This window comes from Dipteris shenzhenensis, chromosome 25 (assembly GCF_047967505.1).
Source record: "Dipteris shenzhenensis isolate YYH24624 ecotype China chromosome 25, Dip_SZ_1.0, whole genome shotgun sequence".
NCBI classification, from domain to species: domain Eukaryota; kingdom Viridiplantae; phylum Streptophyta; class Polypodiopsida; order Gleicheniales; family Dipteridaceae; genus Dipteris; species Dipteris shenzhenensis.
In genome coordinates this window covers 22,846,610-22,869,355 of record NC_141620.1, presented here as the reverse complement: position 1 = coordinate 22,869,355, position 22,746 = coordinate 22,846,610, and the positions used below count along the sequence as shown (strand labels likewise).

At 42.4% G+C, this 22,746-nt stretch overlaps 1 protein-coding gene across 1 annotated transcript in view; it reads right to left on the bottom strand.

Moving 5' to 3' along the window:
- The window catches only part of LOC147885621 (uncharacterized), a 48,411-nt gene extending 35,387 nt beyond the window's left edge, over window positions 1-13,024 (bottom strand). The window contains exons 1-3 of the mRNA XM_087396858.1: window positions 12,953-13,024; window positions 12,281-12,432; window positions 4,681-4,767 (exon numbers count right to left, since the gene is read on the bottom strand). Coding sequence (XP_087252984.1) covers window positions 4,681-4,767; window positions 12,281-12,432; window positions 12,953-12,976 — 263 coding nt within the window. The 5' untranslated portion in view covers window positions 12,977-13,024. The remainder of the gene's footprint in view (window positions 1-4,680; window positions 4,768-12,280; window positions 12,433-12,952) is intronic.
- Window positions 13,025-22,746: the final 9,722 nt, after the last annotated feature.

Here is a 22,746-nt window from a genome sequence, read left to right as displayed (position 1 = left end):
AAAGAAGAGAGTGATCTTTCTATTCCTGAGGGATTTCCAGAGCCTCCTCCAAAAGTTTTTATGCACCTCTGTAGAAATCTAGAAACTATCCGAATGAGGAGCTCTAGAGGGCCTCCAACCTCTACTGCTAAGCTGAAATCTCCTGGCATTTCTGACTGTGTAACGAAAGAAGGGGATGCTCTTCTCTTGGTGCCCTTCATCAATCCATTCCCACTCCCCTGGGTCCCATTGCAAGAACCTAATGGGGGAACCACCATATAACCACAGTCTCCAAGACCCAAGTGCCAGGAGAACAGGGTCAGGATCAAGATACCAATGTGAGTCCGTGCCCCACTCCAAGTAACCTGCAATCCTAATAGGCTGGGAAGACAACCTCCAAAAGAACATCATCCGAAGATCTAAGAAGTCTGCCTCCCGACTGAACATCAAAGACGAGTATCCTGAAGTGCATCTCACAAGGCACTAACCTGTAAAGGAATACCCGTCCCCATAAAAGCTCCCAACCAAGTGGACTTTGTGATAGGCATGTCAACTATATCTAACCACTCTGCTGGTATGGCTGCATCTATCTGTTGCATCCTCACTACACTCCCTCTGAGGTGGCCAACTGATAAGAGTCTCTGATCCTCTGGAAGCTTCTTGAAAGCCTTCCAGGCACCTACTATGGAGGCAGGTCCCCTCTCGCATCTAGAAACCCCTCTCTCTTTCACCTCCTTTTTAGTACAGTTTAGATGCCCCTCCGGTACTCCCACCCACCATCCCGATCGGACCACACACCAACCAGGTCATTCGAGAGGATCTCCTGCAGCGACACACCTTTAGGAGCTCTGGTTGGAGCCGAGGGAGCTCTCAGTGAAGCTGAGTTTCTACAAAGATTACTGTCTTCGTATTTCGGAGGAGGGATTCATCACACCACCAGGGTGCACTGAGCTTCATAGGCCTCACTCACTACGGATCTCCATCGGACAGTTTCGGGTATCATCACACCGCCTCCGCATAGAGAGCGGCAGAGCAGAGGGGATCCCCAGGGAGCATCGCATATGCATATTGTGCGATTGTCAGGAGGTTGAGTCGGAGGAGCATTTTATTTTCAGGTGCCCAGTGTACTACGAGATCTGAGGTCGCTACCACTGTCTCTTCAGAGACGGGGCTCTGGGCTCCTTTTCAGATTCCTAGCCTACCCAAATCAGAGATGTCTCGCGGCATTCATTCATGAGGGGATTCGACACAAAGAGTACTTACTCAGGCGACGGGGCTTGGCCACACCATCAGACACCTCTCAAAGCAGGATCACAGAGTTCTTCCCATCGAGAGACATTGTTCGTTTAGTGTCTAGCCGTAGACGTGACAGAGACCCCGACCCAACGACCACAACACGACACACGAGACATCGAGGGAACACACAAATCACTCTGGGGGACCTCCCGTCATTGTTTAGACCTGAGATACGCTCCACGGGAGTCACGGTAGCTCTGGTCTTACGTCGAGCCTCCTCCAGAAGACCAAGATGCACGGGACCCCTTGACGAACGCCAGCGTCCCATCACCAACTATGCACCAGCTAGGGCGACATGACATATGGAGGATTCCGCTCTGCTCCAGTCTTTTTTCTTTTCATTGTCATACCCAGATGTATTTGATTATGTATGATCAAACTTAGGATTCATCACGGGTGATGATGCTCGTTTCAGTAGCTCCACCCTTACTGTGATTTGTATCAAGTTTTCTTTCAGTCTCATAGACCCATCGGTCTTCCGAAGACTCTAATAAAATTTCTTTCTTTCTTTCTTTTCTACTTCCTGACCCAAAGTCGCACTGAACCAAAAGCGGTTTGTGATCAAAAATTGAAAGGGTGGAATAGATAGTAATTTTAGAGCTAGAGGTGGTTTGTAGGAGATTCTAAGAGAGGTAGGCTCTGTCAAGCCTTGCTTCTCTCCTTGACTCCCCTATCTGCTTGTTGGACCATGTTAGATCCCCTGCATAATTCCTGTCAACCAAATGAAGAGAATCTTTAAGGTCGCTCCATGAATAGAGCTCAGATCCTCTTATTGTGGTACCTTTACCCAGCCATCTGTCCGTGCTTCTTTCCACCATGTTAAAATTTCCTATCAAAACAACCTCGTCGCATAGATCTAATAAAGACTGCCAAGTAGTGCTTCTCTCACGACAACTTGTGGGGGCATAAACTGACACTAGCGAGAACTTGATTCCTTTGAGAAGGCATTTCAATAAGATCCATCTGTTGTCTGTGTCAACCATAACATCAAGGACGCTCTAGGAATAGTGTGACAAAATTCCAATAGCACACCCTCCTCTACCTTCTTCATGGGAGGTGGTATACCAAGTCCTCCTCTTATCAATACATCTGAGTCGTGCGACTAGAGCGTCTCCTATAGTTTTAACCTCTTGTAGAGCCAGAAAGGTAGGAGAAAGAGAATTTTCTCTCAGCCAAGTGGCCAAGATACCTGCCTTGTTGGGGTTAGTGAGACCACAAAGGTTCAGGGACAGGAACGAAATGGGTTTACTTACCATGCTTTTTCTGCACCTTTTTGGCCCTGGGGTTTGGGCTACTTGCATGCGCAGTAGGACCTTTGGCTGTCGACAACCTCCTCTTGATGTGTGCTGTGACCATAGGTTTTCCTTTGACCACTATATCTTTATCTGCTTGAGAAGGAAGAGGAAGATCTTCCTTCAATTCATCAAGGTCCTCTGTCAACATATCATCACTCTTGTTGACTTCATCCTCACAATCCTTGGCCCATTCCTCTCCCGGTTCAAGCTTGGGAATGAGCTGGAGGTTGGGTTCAAGAATTGTCTTTGATAACGCCTCGAAAGCGTTTTTCATCGGAATGTTAGGAGTAAGCTTGGGTTCGGGTAGCGGGATGCTTTCCTTTTTCGGTTTGGCAGGGCTGTTTGGACGCACGGGAGCTTCCAGCTGTTTGGGAATCCATTTTTCCTAAGGAACCTGAGGAGGTTCAATGTTCCCTTTGGGCTTGGTTTGCTTCAAGGGGAAAGGTGGACTGAATATAATAGATCCTGAATTGTAGAGCAGAGCCTTTTTATGCAAGGTGGTGGTTAAAGGGATCTTGCTAGGACAAGAGCCTTGGAAGAATTTTTTTATAAGATACATATAGTCCTCCTCTATTCCATAGGTGGAGATTGGAAGGATAGTACCTCAGCCCATTTGAGGGCTCCCTCTTCCCCTCTCTTGTGGATGCTATCATGAAAGGTTGGACCATCTCTAAGAGTACTCTTCAAAGAATCCCCCATTCCTCTCGAGAAGATATTAATAGGCAGCCAATCATGTGGAATGACAATATACTTGATGATCATGGCAGACCGGCTTGTGGCTTGTATTTAGACCTAAGCCCAAAGAACATCCCTCCGGGCCGTAGAAGGTTTGGTCTTGCACTGGGATCCTGGAAAGTGGGAGTGAATTGATGCAGGAAACCATAAGAAGAGCTCCCATTCTTCCACTACACTGTTAGCAATTATGGGGAGGAATTTTATATTTCTGCAGATTTGCAAACATGTTTTCAGAGAAGGCTCTGGAAGTCTCTCAGGAATTAAAAAACACTTTTTCCTATTCATGGAGGGATTACAATAAATCAGTGGAGGTCCAAGATTGGGACTCCCTCTACATCCCCATGTTGCCTCTCTGCTGAGGAGTCCATTCAGCATTGCCTATGGGTTGCAGACAAGCTAGGGTTGTCTGGAAAGGGATTGCGGGTATTTTGAGTAGATTTGCTCCCTCTCCTTTTTTCATCAGCTATGGTGCTCAATGGTTTTGCTCTCTCTATCTGGAAAGGCAAAGAGAGCCTTAGAGAGCGGAAGGCAATTCTTCTTCTCTGAGTCTCGTATTGGCTTGGTGTGGCACTTTCAGCCACAATGTTCCTTCAGGATGCATCTCCTGGGGTTTTCCAATGGTACTCTACCACTTGTTTCTAATGCTTTGCATGTTGTATTTGAGTGCCTTGATTTTTGCCGTTTCTTTCATACTTAATAGAGCTCTATTTCATTGTGACTGGTCTTTTTCTTTACAAAACAATTACATAGTTCAATTTCAACTGTAATGAGAGCCTAAAATATAACCCATAATCTGGTGTTTCATATCAATGTGCAACAAATTTAGCCTTTTTCATCAGCTTCCTTTATAGTTATCAGGCAAGCTCTCACTAGACTGAAAAACACTTTCATGACCATTTGGTTGCATTGGGGGGGTCTTCCAGGGCTGCAACTACAAAGAGGACTATTTTCCTTAGGGAATGAAGAGGTGTCCCTTCTTTTCAAAGGTTACTATAAGAGTGAGATGGCATTTTCAGCCTCATTCCTGGCTTTGTGGTGGAGTGGGGCTCTACGTCTCAGTTTCTTTTCATATGTACCTCTTGCCTTGAGCTCTTTCTCTTGGGGTTTTTTTCATACTTAATAGAAGTTTCTTTCATGGGGGAAAAAAAAGATGTCATCATCCAAAAATGTAAAAAACTCATAAGTACAAACGTTATTCGTCTTTACTATGAATACATTGCAACAACCTCCAAGTCCATAGATTCCACCACCTTAGAAACTAGCCAATCGATTTAAATGTGAATTTAGGCACAGGAAGTTATTTCTTAATTCCCTTTATTCTTTCAAGGGGACAAGGGGGGGACATAGCAGGAACAAAGGAGCGGATTGGAGTTACAAATTTATGCCATGGAAGTAGTCCAACACGAATGCAAAATGTGGTTCAGTTTGATAATTCTCCAAACCTAGCACTTCACCCAAATACCTATAACATGACAAAACATGGGAATCTGAGATAGTTTACTAGGAACGGAAGTACTATATAAAGATTTTCTAATTCCTCTTCCACTGCTTTCATTTCAATTAATGTATTTGCACAAAATTCTAGCCTCTCCAATATTTTGTAAACAATAACAAAAAGAAAAGAGATCTGAACCTTGGTTAATATATATTCAGAAACATACATTTTATACGAGTATAAAAATTAAAACTGGAGGACCCTAAATATCAAAACCTTCAAGCCATTTTCTTAAAAAAGACGAGGCAAAAGAAAGTATCTTTTAGATTCCATTAAACGGTACCTCCTTTCTTCATTACTTCCTTAATGATTAAGAAAAACAAGCAGTATGATGTTGTTATAAGTTTTCGAGGCCTTTATCGGGCCCACTCAAAATCCATAGGCCAGAAAGTACTTGATCCCTTTCAGAAATCTGCCCTGTAGATAGATCACTCTCCTTCATACAGCTTACAAAATCCTCTCTAAACCCATTCATGCCTAACATCATTAATTATGTATGGATGGTAGCATCTTTGAAGCATTTTCATTTTTGAAAGGTCATTCAGTTTGCCCAAGGGATGCATTGACATATCACGTGTTACTTTTGGATTTAGAAAGGCATATGATAGATGTAACAATTTACCTAGAGGGCAATGGATCACCTTGGTTTCAGTCAGCAATGGGTCCTGCAAGGCTTCCAAATTTTATTCCAGCTCCACTGGTAGGGTCTTGTTTCGAGGAGGCATGAACAACTGTTTTGAGGTTTTGGTTAGACAACCTTACCTCTTTCTTTTGTAGGAGAGACTTTTGGTTGCATTTTGCATGCTAGAAACCAAGGCACACTATGGGTATTCCTTGCCCAATAGATAGGAGGAGAAGCACATTGGACCACTGGACTCTTAGTTGAGATCACAATAGGATATTTGGGAGGGAAAGATCAACAACCTTGAGCCATGTTCTTCCACAAGCTTCAGATGGGATTTTCCCACCATGGATTACATTTCTTCATTTTGGGCCATCATAGAGGAGCTCATACATTGACATCAGAGAGTATATCGCTGCTTTGTTGGCTTTTGGAAGGCCTTCAACTCAGTGCCATGTGGGTGTTGTATTTTATGGCTACAAGATCTATAGATTTGATCGTGACCATAGTTGAGCTATGGAAGGAACCCCGTAAAAATGGAAGAAAGGATACCAGCTCAATGTTCTTGCCACTTCCCTCTTGAGAAAGCGCTCTTGTGGTGCTTTTCCTGCCACCTTAAAGTCTATATGCTCATTGATTCAATGAATGTTCCATCAAATCTCAGATCCAAAAGACAATCTTATCACATGTTGCACTCTATTTCACATCCATATAGCAATAGAATGTTATTAGAACCCATTTTTTATGGTTGTTATGGATTACCAGGAACCGAATTCCCAGAGAGTAGAGTATGCCTTTCATGCACGTGAGTCATTTTTGAACTCAGATGGGAGGTAGATTCAATAAACACTTCTTCACTACTCTTGGTCCCAAACATAGTAGGAAGAGCGTCTCACACTACTCTTGGTCCCAAACATAGTAGGAAGAGCGTCTCACAGCTTAACTATTAGTCCTATCCTAGCCCTACACTAGGGTTAGTCATTATTATGGCTTGTACTTTCACTTTGAATAGTACTACAATCGGGCATTTGGCACTCTGGTAAGATGCTGGACTCGCCTATGTTTGCAGCCGTACTTCTAGATCTTATTCATGATGCGCAGGCGGCATGGCAGAATAATTTTTGATAATATCTTCTCATTTTGGGAAGCTTATGAGTGGGCTATGCAGAGCAGCCAAAGGATGGCCATTGTCTACTCTTGGATTTTAAGAAAGCTTATGACAAGGTAGATTGGGACTTTCTAGAGGGCACCCTTCTTCGCTTTGGATTTACAGATGCATGGATTAGGGGGGTTTTGTCCTTATATAGATCAACCCACAGCCAAGTGCTTATTGGCGAGGTCAAGGGAGAGAGGTTCCAGATTTCTAGATCAGTCTGCCAAGGATGTCCTCTAGCTCCTTTTCTCTTTTGGTATGTGGCTGAAGCTATGAGTATATACATTAGATCTCAAGCTGATATTTTTGGGCTGAGACGTCCCCACAGACGGGAAGAAGAGCTCCTAGACAGTGAGCTAACAGATAATATTGCTATTTTTTTGAATGCCACACCACATATGCTCACTTCTTTCAGGACAAGCTTGGATTTATTTTGTACCGCTGTTGCGGGGGGCCACACATCAATTGGCATAAATCCAATGGTTTTTGGATCAGTGACGAGGACACCCCGGATTGGGGGAATGATATTGGCTTCACTTGGATTCAAAGAGGTGTTCATGTCATGTATTTGGGGTGCCGGGTTGGTATGGGTATCTCTCCATCACAACAGTTTGCTCCTGTGTGGGAGTAGAATAAGGAGAAAGCTTCTTTTTTGGAGTTCAGCCCAGTTTGACCTTGTGTAAACTACTCAGTGCTTTCTATCAATTCAGACAACGGATTTTGCAGAGGCGTTTGAATGAAATGATTGCGAGTTGCCAAACACATATACTTGAACTTAAGAGTTTGCAATTAAGCTAGAATTAAGACTTATACAGCTTAAACACAAAGTGACATCATTGGAAATTGCAATATGATTGAGGGGCCAAGACGGCCCCCCCCCCTTATCCAGGCTCACTTTATTCTTGAAAATAGAGATACAAGACCAAGGTGCAATGCACCTTCCAAACTGATGAACTTAGTGAAAGCCTAGGACCTAGATACAAGACTCAAGAGCATATGTACAAGGTAGACAACAAAAAAGAGGACTCCAAGCTCAGGTTTCAACTCTTGGCTTGCCCAATCCACAAGGAAGAAGCCTACAACAATCACCACTTACATCCAACATTAGAGGCAAGCACTAGTTTCTAGAAAGATAGTAGAAACAACATGAAATAGTGCTATAAATGAGATAAACTTGACAATACAGACTCCCTTCGTGACTTGAACCTTTTGTAGATGAAGTCCTTGATGCCTCTGAAGCTACCTTGGGTGAGGAGAGTGTGGAAATGGGGCTGGAATGAAAACAAATTAGAAAAAACAACCTGTAGGCTAGAGAGAGAAAGCCTTTATGGAGTGATAGCTGTAGAGAGAGAGTGCCAATGCTGATCCCAAGGGAGGGGATGTAAGAGAGGAGCTGCTGCTGTTTCAGAGGTGCAGAGAAAGGAAGATTTCTGCAAGGGGAAGGGGCTGGAACAGTAGAGAGAGAAATTCTGCAGTAAAGAGGGAAAGACTGCAGCAGGAGAGAGAAAGGGGCTGTGGCTGCTCCAGGCTAGGAGAAGGAGAGAGGATGATGCTGTTGTTCCTGAAGAGCTGAGAGGGGGCAGATTTGAGGTGAGGCTGGAACTGTAGAGAGAGTGTGTGCTGTTGTAGAGAGAGAAAGTGCTGCTGAGGTGAGAGAATGGCCTGGGGAGAAGCTGGCTGCACCCAAGGAGCTGGAGAGGTTCTGCTGCATCAACCAAAAGGAGGGAGAAGAAAAAGTGACGAATTTTTCATGTAGGGAATGAAGGGGAGAGGCCTTCTTTTATAGGCTCAGCCCCCCCCCAGGCTTAGAGTGGAAGGTGGACACTTGTCCCAGATTTTTGGTGGGCTGCAGTCCCAAAGAGGACAGCCCACAACCTGCCCCAAATCTACCAGATTTGGGGCCAGACACTTGGCCTGCATGCATGGCCACACTGGCCATGCATGGACATAGGGCCCCAATCCCAAGGAAGAGGCCGTGCGGACAACACCAACTCCAACAAGGAGGGAAGATCATCCTCTTCTTCCCCTCCTCGAGGTAGACGGCATCATCGGAGTCCATCTCCTTCGAGACGTCCATGGAGACGAAGGTATGCAAAGCATAAGGTACCTCTTGGAGATAAGCTCTTCAAGTTTACACCTTGCCTCTAGAGTAGTTATTGATTCTCTCCACACAGGAAGGGGGCTCAACATTATAGATCCAGATTTACAGTGCAGGGCCTTCCTCTACAAGATGGTGGTGAGGGGACTTATGCTTGGGCAAGAGCCTTGGAAAGACTTCTTTATTCGCAACATATAGTCTTGTACACCTCTTTCGGGAGGAGACTGGATGGATAGTACCAGATGGATTTTTACTTCAGTCCACCTCAGGTCTCCTTCTTCCCCTCTTATGGTTTCTATCCTGAAGGCTTGGGCTAGCTTTAGGAGTATCCTTCAAAGAGTTTCCCCTTCCTCTCGTGAAGATATCGATAGGCAGCCTGCCATGTGGAATGATAGCATACGTGATGAGCATGGCAAACCACTTAGTACCTCTCACTACATGCAGAGTGGTCCAGATGGGGAGGAACCTTGCATCTACTCTGGGATCCTAGAAAGCTTTCAAAAAGCTTTCAAAGGACTGAAAGGCTCCATTGGTAAGTAGTCTCAAAGGAAGTGCAGGTAGAATTCAACAGATTGATGCAGCTATTCTAGTGGATTGGATGGACTCAGATGATATGTGTATTTCATGTTCCACTTGGATGGGAGCTTTCACGAGAGCGGGCATTCCTCTACAGATTATTGCTTTTTGTAGTGCAGATTAGGATGCCCTAGTTTTTTATGTCCTTGTGGAAGGCAAGATGTCTAGATCGACCGATGATGTTTTATTACAGGTTGCATTTGAGCCAGTCAGGATTTTCAGTCTTGTGGAGCATGGTTCACATTCAGAGTGGTATATAGACCCTCACCCACGTCTTGTTACCCTTGGTGCTTGGAGATTTCCACTTTATGGGGTTGTTCCCATGAAGTTCTTGCAATGGGATCCCGGGGAGGAGTGGATCGATGAGAGAAGAGCCTCAATTCCTCACATCATGCACAATCCGATGGCAGTACAGAGAAGGTCAACTAGTTGGTTGAAGATATGCTTCGTGCATATGTTTCTACGAGACAGTCTTCATGGGAAGACTATCTGCCCATCACTGAATTTGCTTACAACAGTGCAAAGCATTCAAGTAAAGGTTACAGTCTTTTTATGCTTATGTACATGTTTCAACCTAAGTCACCAGTTATGGTCGGGTTCAAGGGAATCAACAATGATACTGCAAGGACATTCTTGCAAGATATGCAAGAAATGTTGCAGTTTGCCAAAGAATCTATTAGAAGTGCCTAGGACTGGGACTGATTTTATGCTAATAGACATCGTTCACCCAGAGAGTACTCTGACATGACGATGGTATATTAACGTATTCCCAAGGAATCCAAGAGCCTAAGTACTGGTTTGGTTCCGAAATTATCCCCTAGATATTGTGGTCTGTTCAAGATTATTAAAAGAATTGGACCAGTTGCATAAAAACTAGAATTGCCTCCTGATGTTAAAGTATATCTAGTTTTTCATGTCAGTCGACTGAAAGAGTTATTGGGTGCGGATGATCAGCTGGTTTCTCCTTGAGAAATAATAGAAGTTACTGATTTGACTTTTATTCCACACGAACCTAAGAGTATTCTTGAATTTCGTGAAAGGCAGATTAGGAATAGAACTATCACGGAATACAACATAAAGGGGAAGGATCGTGTCGAGGAGGACACAACATGGGAGACATTACCTAACCTCCAGTGGACATTCCTGGTGGGTTTTCTTACAAACTCAGGAGTGAGTTCTTAGAGGAAGGGAAGTATGTCATGTGCACCGATTGATATCTGACGTGTACTAGGGTACACAAGACTAGCTCAGGTAGCCTGGGGAGGCTAGACAGGCTTGATTCTCGGGTTGAGTGGCAAGGTACGAACCAGATTTGCATCTTCACTATTTTTGGCAAGTCTGAGCGAGTTGCGGACGCACGCCTGCAGTAGATCCAAGGCGGTTGGGAGTTCGTGCCAGTAGCTCAGCTCGTGGCTCGGAGGGGACATCTCTTGATTCGGGATCTTATCCCGTAGGTGTCATGGTTGGGTGGTGAGCAGCCTGCTCAAATTCCTCATGTTTGGTGTGTCCTTGTGTTTGCTTGGTCTAATCCTGGATCGAGTTGCGGACGCGCACCTGCATCTTATCGTAGCCCAAGGCCTTTTGGCGCCACCTGGTGGTATGGGACACCAGGCTGGTTAGGATCTGGTTGGGAGTTCGTGCCAGTAGCTCAGCCCATGGCTCAGAGGGGGCATCTCCTGATTCGGGATCTTATCCCGTAGGTGTCATGGTTGGGTGGTGAGCAGCCTGCTCAGATTCCTCATGTTTGGTGTGTTCTTGTGTTTGCTTGCAGGTCAGGTTTTTCAGGAGTACTAGGGTCGTGTCAGTTACTAGGGTCGTGTCAGTTGGGTTCTCTCGTACATGGCTAGGTGGTGGGATTGGGACCCCACTTGCAGCCCACTGACACGTGTCCTCAGTGGACTCGCGCCATTTCATCACTGATCATGAGGCAGACATTTGTAAGTGGACCAGTACAAATCTCTGCCCATTTTTTCCTGGAGTTACTCGACTTCAAATGGGAGCAGCAGCTTTATAACATACTGCTCATGTGGCTGATCCAAGCAGCCATAAACATAGGAAGTTGCCATCAACAGTATATACATGACCACCCTCTCCTTATGAAGTCAGTCTTACCTTAGTTAATCCATGAACAAGGCAGGTGGCTGCACAAGGTAATGCAGTGCAACATCCCCAGATGACATAGGACATCCCAAAATCCATTGCAATGGATCATATTTTGCAAGTGAGGGAGGGTTGCCAGGTAAATCCAAGCTAAGATGCAGGAGCTGACACTAGAAGATTAGGATCAGCTCGCATATGCTATAGAGCTTCAACATTGGGAACTTGTTCACAAGGATTTGGAGTGTCAAGCCGCAATTTGACACATTCATGCTTTGCCACAAGATTGAGGAAATGTAACTGACCTCCCTCTTGGACACCACTCAAGACTGCATATGGCTTGACAACGGAAGCCATATAATGGCTTGAGGGGGGAAGGCCCATATCCTTGGATCCATTTTGGGGGATTGGGCTCTCCCATCCATGGCTAGGCGGTGGGATTGGAGCCCCACTTGCGGCCCACTGACACTCGCCATCCATTGACGCTTGACATTCCATCACTGATCGTGAGGCAGACATTTGTATGTGGACAGTCCATATTTCCCTCCAGTTAACTTCAGATGGGAGCAGCAGCTTTGCTCATGTCATCCGTTGACTCATGCCATTCCATCACTGATCATGAGGCAGACATTTGTAATTGAACAATCCATATTTTCCTCCAGTTACACAACTTCAGATGGGCGCAGCAGCTTGCTCATGTGGCTTATCCGAGCAGTCATAAATATAGGAAGTTGCCATCAGGGGTATTAGAGGACCCTCATGAAGCAGGTTTTCCCTCAGTTAATCCATGAAGAAGGTCGGTGGCCAAACAAGGCAATGTAGTGCAGCCATTGTTTATATAATAGAAAATAATCCATTTTTTCCCCAAAACAAAAGAAATTAAGAAGCTTACAATGCTTTTATTGATGCACACCATATAGTAGTACATTCATACCGTATACAATTCTTTGGACTGTCCTGTAACCGCCGTACTTCTTCTATGTGCTCTAAGGTAAATCCTTTTGCCCCGAGGTTGAGAAATGCACGTCTCACGACATTCAAAGAGTTACACTCACTGTCTTCAGCTTTGGTGTCCATACCCACCATCTGTTTTGAGGTAAACTCAAGTTATCAGTTGAACTATAAATTGCTTGTTTATATACACAATACACGACACTGCATGTTAACCCAGTTTCATCGCTTGTATATCATGAGCCCATGTAACTATTTCCCTGTTTAGACTCCCCAATAGGTAAATTCATCAAGACTTTTGTTTAATCCCAGCTTCTCATATGACTTATACCGACCAGATTTGATATAACACGATATGGGCATTGTCGGTCACGCTTCTCGATTACAATAGAAAAAGAATTTATTGGGGGCTTGACACTTGATTGAGGAAACCAATTGAGATCCCCAAGATCCGGGGTATCCGTTGAGATTACTGAACTTTTTGCATATGGCTTTACAAAAACTCCAGTCTCCGCCAGCACGGGACCCTTGACTTGGATAAGACAATTTAAGACCTTTCAAGTTTGAAGCAATGCGCTATTTCTCTGTAATGTCTAAACCAACAGAGAGCGACAGCGCATAATAGTATGGTACACGCTCTTTACAAGAAAATTACCGGAGGCGCAGGAACGTTTAACATGAGATTAATGAACACCCCGCCATTGATGCAGGCAGGCAAATCACAAACCCACGAAGTTCCTCAACGGGTGAAATTTTCCGAGTTTCAAAATTATTAACCCCTTGTTAGCATTAGGGCGGGTTCACACCACCCGCCGTGACAACCTTCAAAGGTGCGTGCATGTGGTTGAACCAATAACAAGTGAGTACAAGTACTCGTGAGGAGTGCCGTGAATTGGGTTCTCTCAAAGGAAAACAATTGTCAAAATGAATGAATGATTAATTTGCAACACCTGTGATGGAAGCCCACGTATAGGAAAGTCCAAATGATTTGCAAACTCCGAGAAAGAAAGAAAGAGAGAGAGAGAGAGAGAGAGAGAGAGTTCTTAAGAAAAGAAAGTGTATGTGAGTGAGAGAGAAAGAATCAAAATAGAAGGGGCCACGTGGCGAAAAATGGTGTGGGACACTTTTTTAAGAAAAGTGTTACTATAGTGCTGCCTGGAAGGCAGTGCTAAAAAAATTGGGCCCACACTCTGACTAAAGGAGATTTTGTTCACCATCAGAAGAAGTCGCCCAACTCGATGGGCAGTTGAAATAATTTACCCGCGAATAGTGCTAACCGGTGGGTCGATCCCACGTCGCCTCAGAGGAGCTTTTCCTTCAAGCACTAGACCAATGAAGCTTTGATGACCTTAACCTCTAGGTGGGCCGTCCTATTTCTATTTCATTTCTCTTTTATGTCTGGCCGCTGGTGTGAACCCGCCCTTAGGCAAAGAGAACTGGATTTCGGCCTCATCCCTTTTGAGTTACATGAATCTATCCTTAGAATTTAGACGATATCACAAGGCACCCAAATCATAATCTAGCACCATGTCACCTCCATCGATTAACCAACCTTTAAGTCCCTCAAACAAGGGAGCCTTTTTTGGGCCTTCCCAGGTGGGGAAGGTCTTAGTGATGATGTTGGGGTTGAAAGGGAATTGTGCCTATGGTCCTCGTTCAACGCGAAGTCTTAGTATTTATGTTAAGGTTGAAAGGGAATTGTGCCTATTGATCCTCGTTCAACTTACACTTCACTACAGCGTTTGTCTCTCTCTCTCTCTCTCTCTCTCTCTCTCTCTCTCTCTCTCTCTCTCTCGCATCACTCGTAATCATTCCTCCTCCCTCTCTTCTACTAATACTATTTTTTGTTGTTGCTTGTACTTTTGTTTCCGCCACCAACCTTTTAGGTAGGCCTTATGAATGACAAAAGTCATTTAGTTCTTTCACTTGTTTTTTTTCTTTCTTTTTTCCTTTTTTTGGGGAGCGAGGGCGGGGGACATGTGAGAGCACTTATCACTAGTTTAGATATAGGTCCCTGGCATGCAAGTGTAGTGGCCTTATATTTTTTTGCACATATGGGGTGGAGCCCCTCCGATGGTTCCTTGGCATGAATGCCTAGCCACTCTCTTGACTTATCTCCTCACTTTAATCATGCACTTGCCCTCTTCTTTTTACTCCTCTCTTTCAATATATGTTAACATTTTTTATTGAGTAGGGGGACAAAGTAATTAAATGTATGGAGGACATCTTGATCTTTAGGCTATGTTAATCTCTTCAAGATGTGGCTTATTATCTTTAATCAAAGGTTGAGGAGCCATTAGTTAATTATATGCATGTAGGACATCTTGAGATACATATTGATTCTTTGCTCAACCTTTATTCCCTATATGTTTTAACTTACAGAAGCCAACTAGCGTGTGTTTTTTGACCAAATTGATTTTTTCAAAGCATATAACATATTTCAAACCTAAGGTTGAAGATCCGCATGATTGATCTTTTTTGCCTAAGGTTGAATAGTCATTTATTTTCTTTGTCATTTTACATAGAGGCACATGATAGGCCAACCCCTCCGAAATCCACCTCAAACTTTCTTTGGCACATTTTAACCCTTAACCCTCTTTCCTCATGTGAGGCTTAACTCTAGGCCAACCAAACTTTCCTTATATAATATATCCATAATTATAAATGCTTTCTTTTATTTTATTTAAGGGAAAGGAGCTAAGCCTCTCCAATGGCACGACAATTGCACTTCGACACAAGCATTGTGGAATCATTGGACCTTACTACCCCTTCCCCCTTAATTGCGGATCGTAGGGTCAAAAAATGGCATCAATTGCATAGTGTGTCCATAGTGCATTGTGCAAGTTTTGAGGAGCAATCAAAAGGACACTGATGTACAACACCATTGAGTGATTTGTGTGTTTCCTTGTAGGTGAGGGCACTTTTGGCATCATATTCGATTATAATGAAAGCAAATGCTTGTGCATCATCAACTGCAAATTTGAGAAGCACCAAATGTGGTTGTCACATTCAAATAACACGAGATAATTTTCAAAAAAGGTAATTTAAGGAGAATTTTGATGGGTGATGATCATGAAAGGTACATTTTGGTAGGTAGGTGGTTTAATGAATTTTAGATAGGTAGTATGTCAGGGTCATTTTTTTGTTTGTTGGCCATGGACTTTTTAAATATTTGAAGTTGGGTGTTAGGAGTAAGGAAATTACATGATCTACAAGAGTGTTTCTTCAGAGGGTCAATGGTGCTTGCCCTTCTTTGGAAAGCCATATGATGTTCAAAAGAGTTCTTAGGAGCCCAATGTCCTATCTAGATATGCATTCTTAACCTCTGCACTATGAAGTATGATAATGTGCACCATGTGATTGAAGTGACTATAGAAGTTAAGTGCAATTTAGGAATTTCGACACTTTTAAATTTCCCTATAAAATCTTCTAGTATTCTAGGAAACAATGAGTGTAAAGATATCATTTAAGAAAATGAAGTGGACACAATGTTTTGTATAGTGTACTTGCAATTCATGCGTTTTTGGTTTGCTTCACAAGGTTGAACTTGAAGAAATTGCTTGATGATCAACTCACAAGGTTGACTGAGTTGAACTTGAAGAAATTCCTTGATAATCAATGGGGTATAATGTACAATGCTCCTTATCAGGTCAAATATAAGTTCAAGCCTAAATGTGAAGTAAATAAATTTTTGCACACTATTTATGTGAACTTATTTCTTTATTAAAGTTAAACATAAAATAATTAAAATTTACTTTATTTGTATTTTATAATGTTAGATAAATAATAAGAGTTGATTTTTACTTTCCTAGGTTACCATTGAGAAATGGAATGCCATGGGTTTGGCTGGATGACAAAATCTTATGCTCGACAAATCATAGTACCAAGATTTGGATTTTTTTCTCCCTCTTTAAGGTTTGGTTTTTATCCATACATTATAGAACAACCCAAATTAATATCATCGTATTATGTGGTGTTAATAAACACCATTTCTAAATCTCCAAATCTACGACTTGTAATACCCAAATTGCATGAACCAAATGCATGAGCATAATTCATAAGCATTAAATGTACACCACCTTGCGTTTGACATAACAAAATAGAGTCATAAATTGTAAGCAACATTACAGCTTTATTATAGTAATAATTGTACACATATATCATACATAGTAATGTGTCATATCAATACGATTGAGAAAATTATAAACAATACAATGGGAAATACATTGTGAAGTGGAAAATGATCATTGCACTACATTGTAGAGAATTACAATGGATTTAATCAAACTCATTGTCTTTTAAAAAAACTCAAAATCCCAAAATGGAGACCCCTACAAACTTCACGGCCATTTGTCTTCTCAAAGTAGCATCTATAATATTTATCAAAACCACCAAAAGAATGAGCACTTAGCTACATGTTGCATAAATGTGTACCCTCTTTCATATATTTCATCCTATGATTGGCCTCCCACTAAGGTATCTAAACTCATCTTGACCCCATTCCAGTGGAGGACACATGGCTTTGCTAGAAAATGACTAAAAAATTTTACTACATAGCAAATTTTAGGCCTTGACAATGTCATCGAGTAGATGAGCTTACCAACACTTGTAGCTAAAGTGTAGGATTTGGAAATTTTGGACTTTGCAATTTTAGCATGATATGTTGGGTCTCAATAGGTTTACTCAAATGTATCGTAACTGAGCATCCAACATTCCAAATTGCTCCAACATAGAGTCAATATACCTTGTTTGGCTCAAAAATATGCCTTCCTTTGTTTGTTCTTTCTCAACACCAAAAATATAAACCATGCATTTCACATTGTCTACAAAGATTGACTTTGGCCTCCTTGATAGCTTGTTATTATCTATAGGAAAAAAATGAGGACTTCCAATTCAGCCCATTCAAGTGAGCAAGCACTTGTCACTGATGGAAAGGGTAAATTTCAGAAAAATAGCAGCCATGCTTATCAGCCCAAGAAGGAGGGTAATGCAAACACAAATGTAGGGAATGAAAATAAAGGTGCAAAGGTGAAGAAAGGCAAATGAAATTATTGCAAGAGGCCTGGTCATTACATTGCAGAGTGCCACTATGATGATGTCATCCACAAAGAGTGCAATGATTATAGGGCATTTGCATTTCTCTTCACACACAGCCCATGATCAAGTTCACTTCTCTTGAACTCTTGTTGTCTAAAATGGGGGTCAAGGTTGTTGTATCAAGCCCTTGGGGCTTGCCTGAGACCATAGAGTTCCTTCTTTAGCTTGCATACTAAGTTCTCAAATCTTGTTTCCACAAATCCTTCTAGCTGCCTCATGTACACCTCTTCTTGTAGCTCTCCATTAAGGAGTGATGACTTGATATCCATCCGATATGCAAGTGGAACCCAACTACTATAAGAAAGAGAAAGAAATAACCAATTACCATGCTAGCTCAAATGCACAGATTGTAAAGGATGTATTGAAAATGATGAACAACATAGATTGAATGGTGATGGTAAGAGATACTTGGAGAGAAAACACTGGTACTTATATGGGATGAGGGTGTTTCAAACTTGCACATTTGAGATTGGTAAATTGGCCAATCAAACAACTTGCTTTTGAAAATGTAAGACAATAAAAACTAGTGAGGGCTCATGTAGATCTATGTGATGATGATAGTCTCTTAGACCATATGCATCAATCAAGGGGAAACATATGATATCAAATATTGCATAATATTTTACAATTCTTGATGTCTAGAATGGCAGCATATGAAGAAAAAGGCAGAAACATTTGTCGTGTATCTCTAAATATTCTCCTATTGGAGATACTCAAACAAAAGACATAGGAAATGAGGCCACACAAATAAATGATGCTTATGTGGCCTCATTTTCAGAGTCTTTTGTTTGTGTATCTCCAATCGTAGCTTTTGAGATACATGGAAAATGTCTCTAAATTTTTTTCTCACATTACAATGGTGGAACGTGATGCAAATATGTAGGCAAACCAAGGTAAATGTAATTATGTCAAAGTTGAGAACAATCTGTTGAGAGTTGTGCCATGAGCCCATAATTAGAGGCTAAGGTATGGTATAGGAAAGAATTAAAGTAACCACCCTAGGATGTGGACTACATGATGTGGAGATGTGGATCAAGGATATCCACAAGGAGAGATGTGGATTAGAGGATCCCACAGGTGTTGACTATTATAAGGGCACTCTCTATATAAGAGGCCTATCATGTATTGTTGAGTACACATTGGAAGATATATACATTTGCTATCTCCCTCTCATGTCTTATTCAGCCTCCTTGATCCCTCACTTTCACATGGTATCAGAGCATGGTTGTACCTTTAGTTAAGGCGCCATCCTTTGTAAGAAAGATTGAGAGTTTATTTTCCCAAGTGATCTGTCAAGAGAAACTCCCATTCATTTTTAGTTCATCTCTTTTGAGTGTTTGGGAGAGCTCTTTGTATGACAGAAAGAGAAAAATCCATCCTATTCTCCTTCCTATTTTTGAGAGATATAGAGAGGTTTGTGAGGGAGATAAGAGAGAGAGAGAGAGAGAGAGAGAGAGAGAGAGAGAGAGAGAGATTTCTCTTCATTACAATACATGAGAGATGAAAGCTAGCTATTCCAGTTCTTTAGTGAAAGAGAGGAAGCTTCAATGCCAACGCTCCATTCATCTCCATTGACCCCAAACAATAAGCAAAGCAGCAGCTTCCACGGGATGCATCGATAAAAGCTTCAACAATTGCTACACAATGGAGCATTGACCTTGACATAGCCACGATCCGCAAGAGACACCAGCCCTTATCTCCGAACGCCAGGAGCTTGCTCACGGGCTTCAACCATAGAGCCACTCGGTTGTGACTCCCAGCCCATGACAACAATTTTGCATCGACTCTTACTACTCCAAAGCTCGGCACCACCTTCAATGACCTCGCTCCAAAGGTAGCCTTTAGCCACAACGTTCCAACCTCTATGACACAGCATTGCTGCACGCTGGCTATTCCTTGAATGGCTTTGGACTAGCTAGGTCCGTCCATATCATTCCCAACATAACAGCCCATTATCGTCGAATCCTTTGAGAGGGTTCGTGAGGACGGAAACTTGCATCCAAGTCGATTTTACGATGAAGGACACATTACTGAGCCTCATAAATGACGACCGCTCAGCCCACGCGAGACAACTCCATCTGACTCCAACATGGCTGACAAAGAGCAGCTCTTAGCTCGAAGCTCCATCATCAGTAGCATGTCTCCAATGATGCTCAACCCGATGGCACCAACAGCAACTGCATAACAAAGGGCCTCTCCAGCCCGTCTCTGAGCTCCACGACTGCTCCAATGACTTGAGCTCATCTCAGCCTTCTCATCTCAGTCGCGACAATCAGTTCGTCTCCATTGCAAGTAGCTGATCAAGAGACGCAGGGCTCCCACGACCACATAGAAACGACCTTCTTCATGCTAAGGCTCTCATTTGACACATGGCATTTCCATGTCACTACCTGACATGTGGCAGAATTGAAGTTTACTATGTTTGGGAGTATCTCTTCAAAATCCAAACTTTTTTGGGCCTTTGAGACAATTTGAAACTATCCGAGATTGTCTACCATTTGAATGATAGGCTGATTGTGTGAAAGTGAGGGATCAAGGAGGCTCAAAGCACACTGAATAAGACATGAGAGGGAGATAGAAAATGTATATATCTTGCAATGTGTACTCAACAATACATGATAGGCCTCTTATATAGAGAGTGCCCTTAGAATAGTCAAGACCTGTGGGATCCTCTGATCCACATCTCTCCTTGTGGAATCCTTGATCCACATCTCCACATCATGTAGTCCACATCCTAGGGTGGCTACTTTAATTCTTTCATATACCATACCTTAGCCTCTAATTATGTACTCATGGCACCACAACTCTCAACACCTCCCCTTGGTGCCATAATCCTTTGGCTACTGCAAGGTGGTCAAATGTGAGTTACAAGATCAAATCCTCCTCTGGATGCTTACATGGCTATTCTTAGGTGGTTAGGTTTGATTTACAAATATAGGCAAGGTTGGCAAGGTTTTTGTTTCTCAATACATTCCATTGATGTCGCCTTTTGGATCATGGCTTGATGACGATGCTATGTAGTTGACTTGCTGGTTCTTCACTCTGCAATCTTCTTCCTTATGTCCTAGCTTCTTGCAATGGTGACACTTTGGTTTGTTCTTCAATTGGATAGTGACCCATCCTTCTGCAATGGTAGCACTTCGTTGATGTTTTACTAAACAGTGCTTGTTCTTCATTATAGCTGTTGCGTGTTGATGTTGATGTCGATGCCTTCAACTCTCTTTCTTTTTCAACAAGAGAGGATACACATTCCTCAAACTTTGGATCTGGCAAATTCTTCAAAGTGGTTGTCAGTGCACTGTACTCTGCATGCATGCTTTTAAGGAGAATTGCAAGTGCATCTTTCTCCCCTACTGATGCATTTATGCCTTCTAGTTGGGTCATAATGCTTTTGATTTTGTTGACAAATTGTGCCATGAATTCATTGAAGCCCATGTGCATACCATAGAATTCAATCTTAAGATGGATTTCTTGGTTTTTGGCTTTTGCACCAAACATTGTGTTCAACTCATCCCATGCATCCTTGGCATGATCCTTGGAGTCTATATGATGAATTATGTTTGGACCCATGCAAACCAATGAGTGATAGTGCTGCTTTATCTTTTTCCTTCCAAGCATCATTTTGTGCAGTGGGTATTTCTTCTTTTATAGTCTTCCAAAGCTTTTGATGCATCAGGAGATACCTGATTTGTGTAGACCACGTGTGAAATCCTTCCCTAGTGAACTTCTCAACAGTTGGGGTGTGTATTGCCATTGCAAAGGTCTTACCAGTTGAAGATACTTTCAAATCTAGCAACGTCTAATTGAATATAGAAAATATGAGTTGACAGGCACGTAGAGCTCAAAAAACCGGTATTGGAGCATATGCAAATTCTTTCTGGATTGAGAGTTATGCCTTGTCGAAGATTTTATGGAGAAGAGGGGGCATGATGAGGTGGCACAAAGAGTCACATGCTGCTTACAAACTAGTGCTTAACAAGGTATTGTGTGCTTAGGTGGCACAATGTCAATGGCAATAAAAGTGAGGATGGAGAGGAAGAGGATTGAACACTCTTCATGACGTTTTGAGACGGAACTTTGAAGACATGTCTCAGACATGTACTAGATTTTCAAGCTAAACTATGTTTTTTCTACCCTCCTAATGCTTTGAGACATGATTTTGAAGACTTGTACTAGATTTTGAAGCCAAAATATGTTTTTCTACATGATTTTTAGGTTTTAAAAAATTAGTTATTTTGATGAATTTCTTTAGAATGTATACTACTCATGGTGCATTTAGACGTATGTGGTCCCATGGCTACACAATCAATAGGCGGGGCTGAATACTATGTGACATTCATTGATGATGCAACTAGGAAATTGTGGGCTTATGCTATAGCTCAAAAGAGTGTTGTGTTCCAAGGCATTTTAGAAATGGTTGGCTTTGGTTGAAAATCAGTTAGGTAGAACGCTTAAATGCCTATGGACTGACAATGGAGTAGAGTATCTCTCTCATTATTTTCAGCATTTATGTGATACACGTGGGATCAAGACGAAGCTCACATCCCCTCGTACTCTTGAGCAAAATTCAGTTGAAGAATAGATGAACCACACCATTTAGGAAAGGGTGCAATATATGCTTTCCAATGCAAGTCTTTTTGGTGGTTTTTGGGCTGAGGCAATCAAGATTGTAGTGCATGTGATTAATAAATCATCTAGTAAGAGTTTGGATGGTGGTGTTTTTGAAGAGATATGGAGTGGCCAGAAACCCTATTACTCTCACTTGCGTATATGTGGTGGGTGTGAGGCATATGCACATGCGCCAAAAGAGCTGTGAAAGAAGCTAGATCCTAAGTCTAAGAAATGCATCTTTCTGGGTTATGGTGAAAGTTGAGAGATGGTCTATCGTCTCTGGGATCCAGAAGTAAAGAAGATCATACGCAGCCATGATGTGTTATTTAATGAGAAAAAGATGCATAAGACACCCATGAGGGATGTGGAAATGAGAAGAATTACTTTCTAGGATGTGAATCCACCCCACATATGTTGATAAACAACAAGCTATCCATGCATCAAATGTGCAAGACATGGTGCCACTAGGTACTCTCACATGTACACAATCAAGGGCAGATGATGAATCATCTATTGATGGAAATAATGATCCCAATGAGGCTGATATGCAAGCGAGATAGCAAGCTGAGATGACCTTGACAAGATTAGCTAGAGTGTTTAGACAACCTAAGAGATTTGTTCTAGGGGCATACTATGTGATGCTTACTGATTACGGGGAGCCTTCTTGTTACAGAGAGGCTATGATGTGTGAGGATCAATGCAAGTGGGAGTATGCTATGTAATTAGAGATGAGTTCACTCA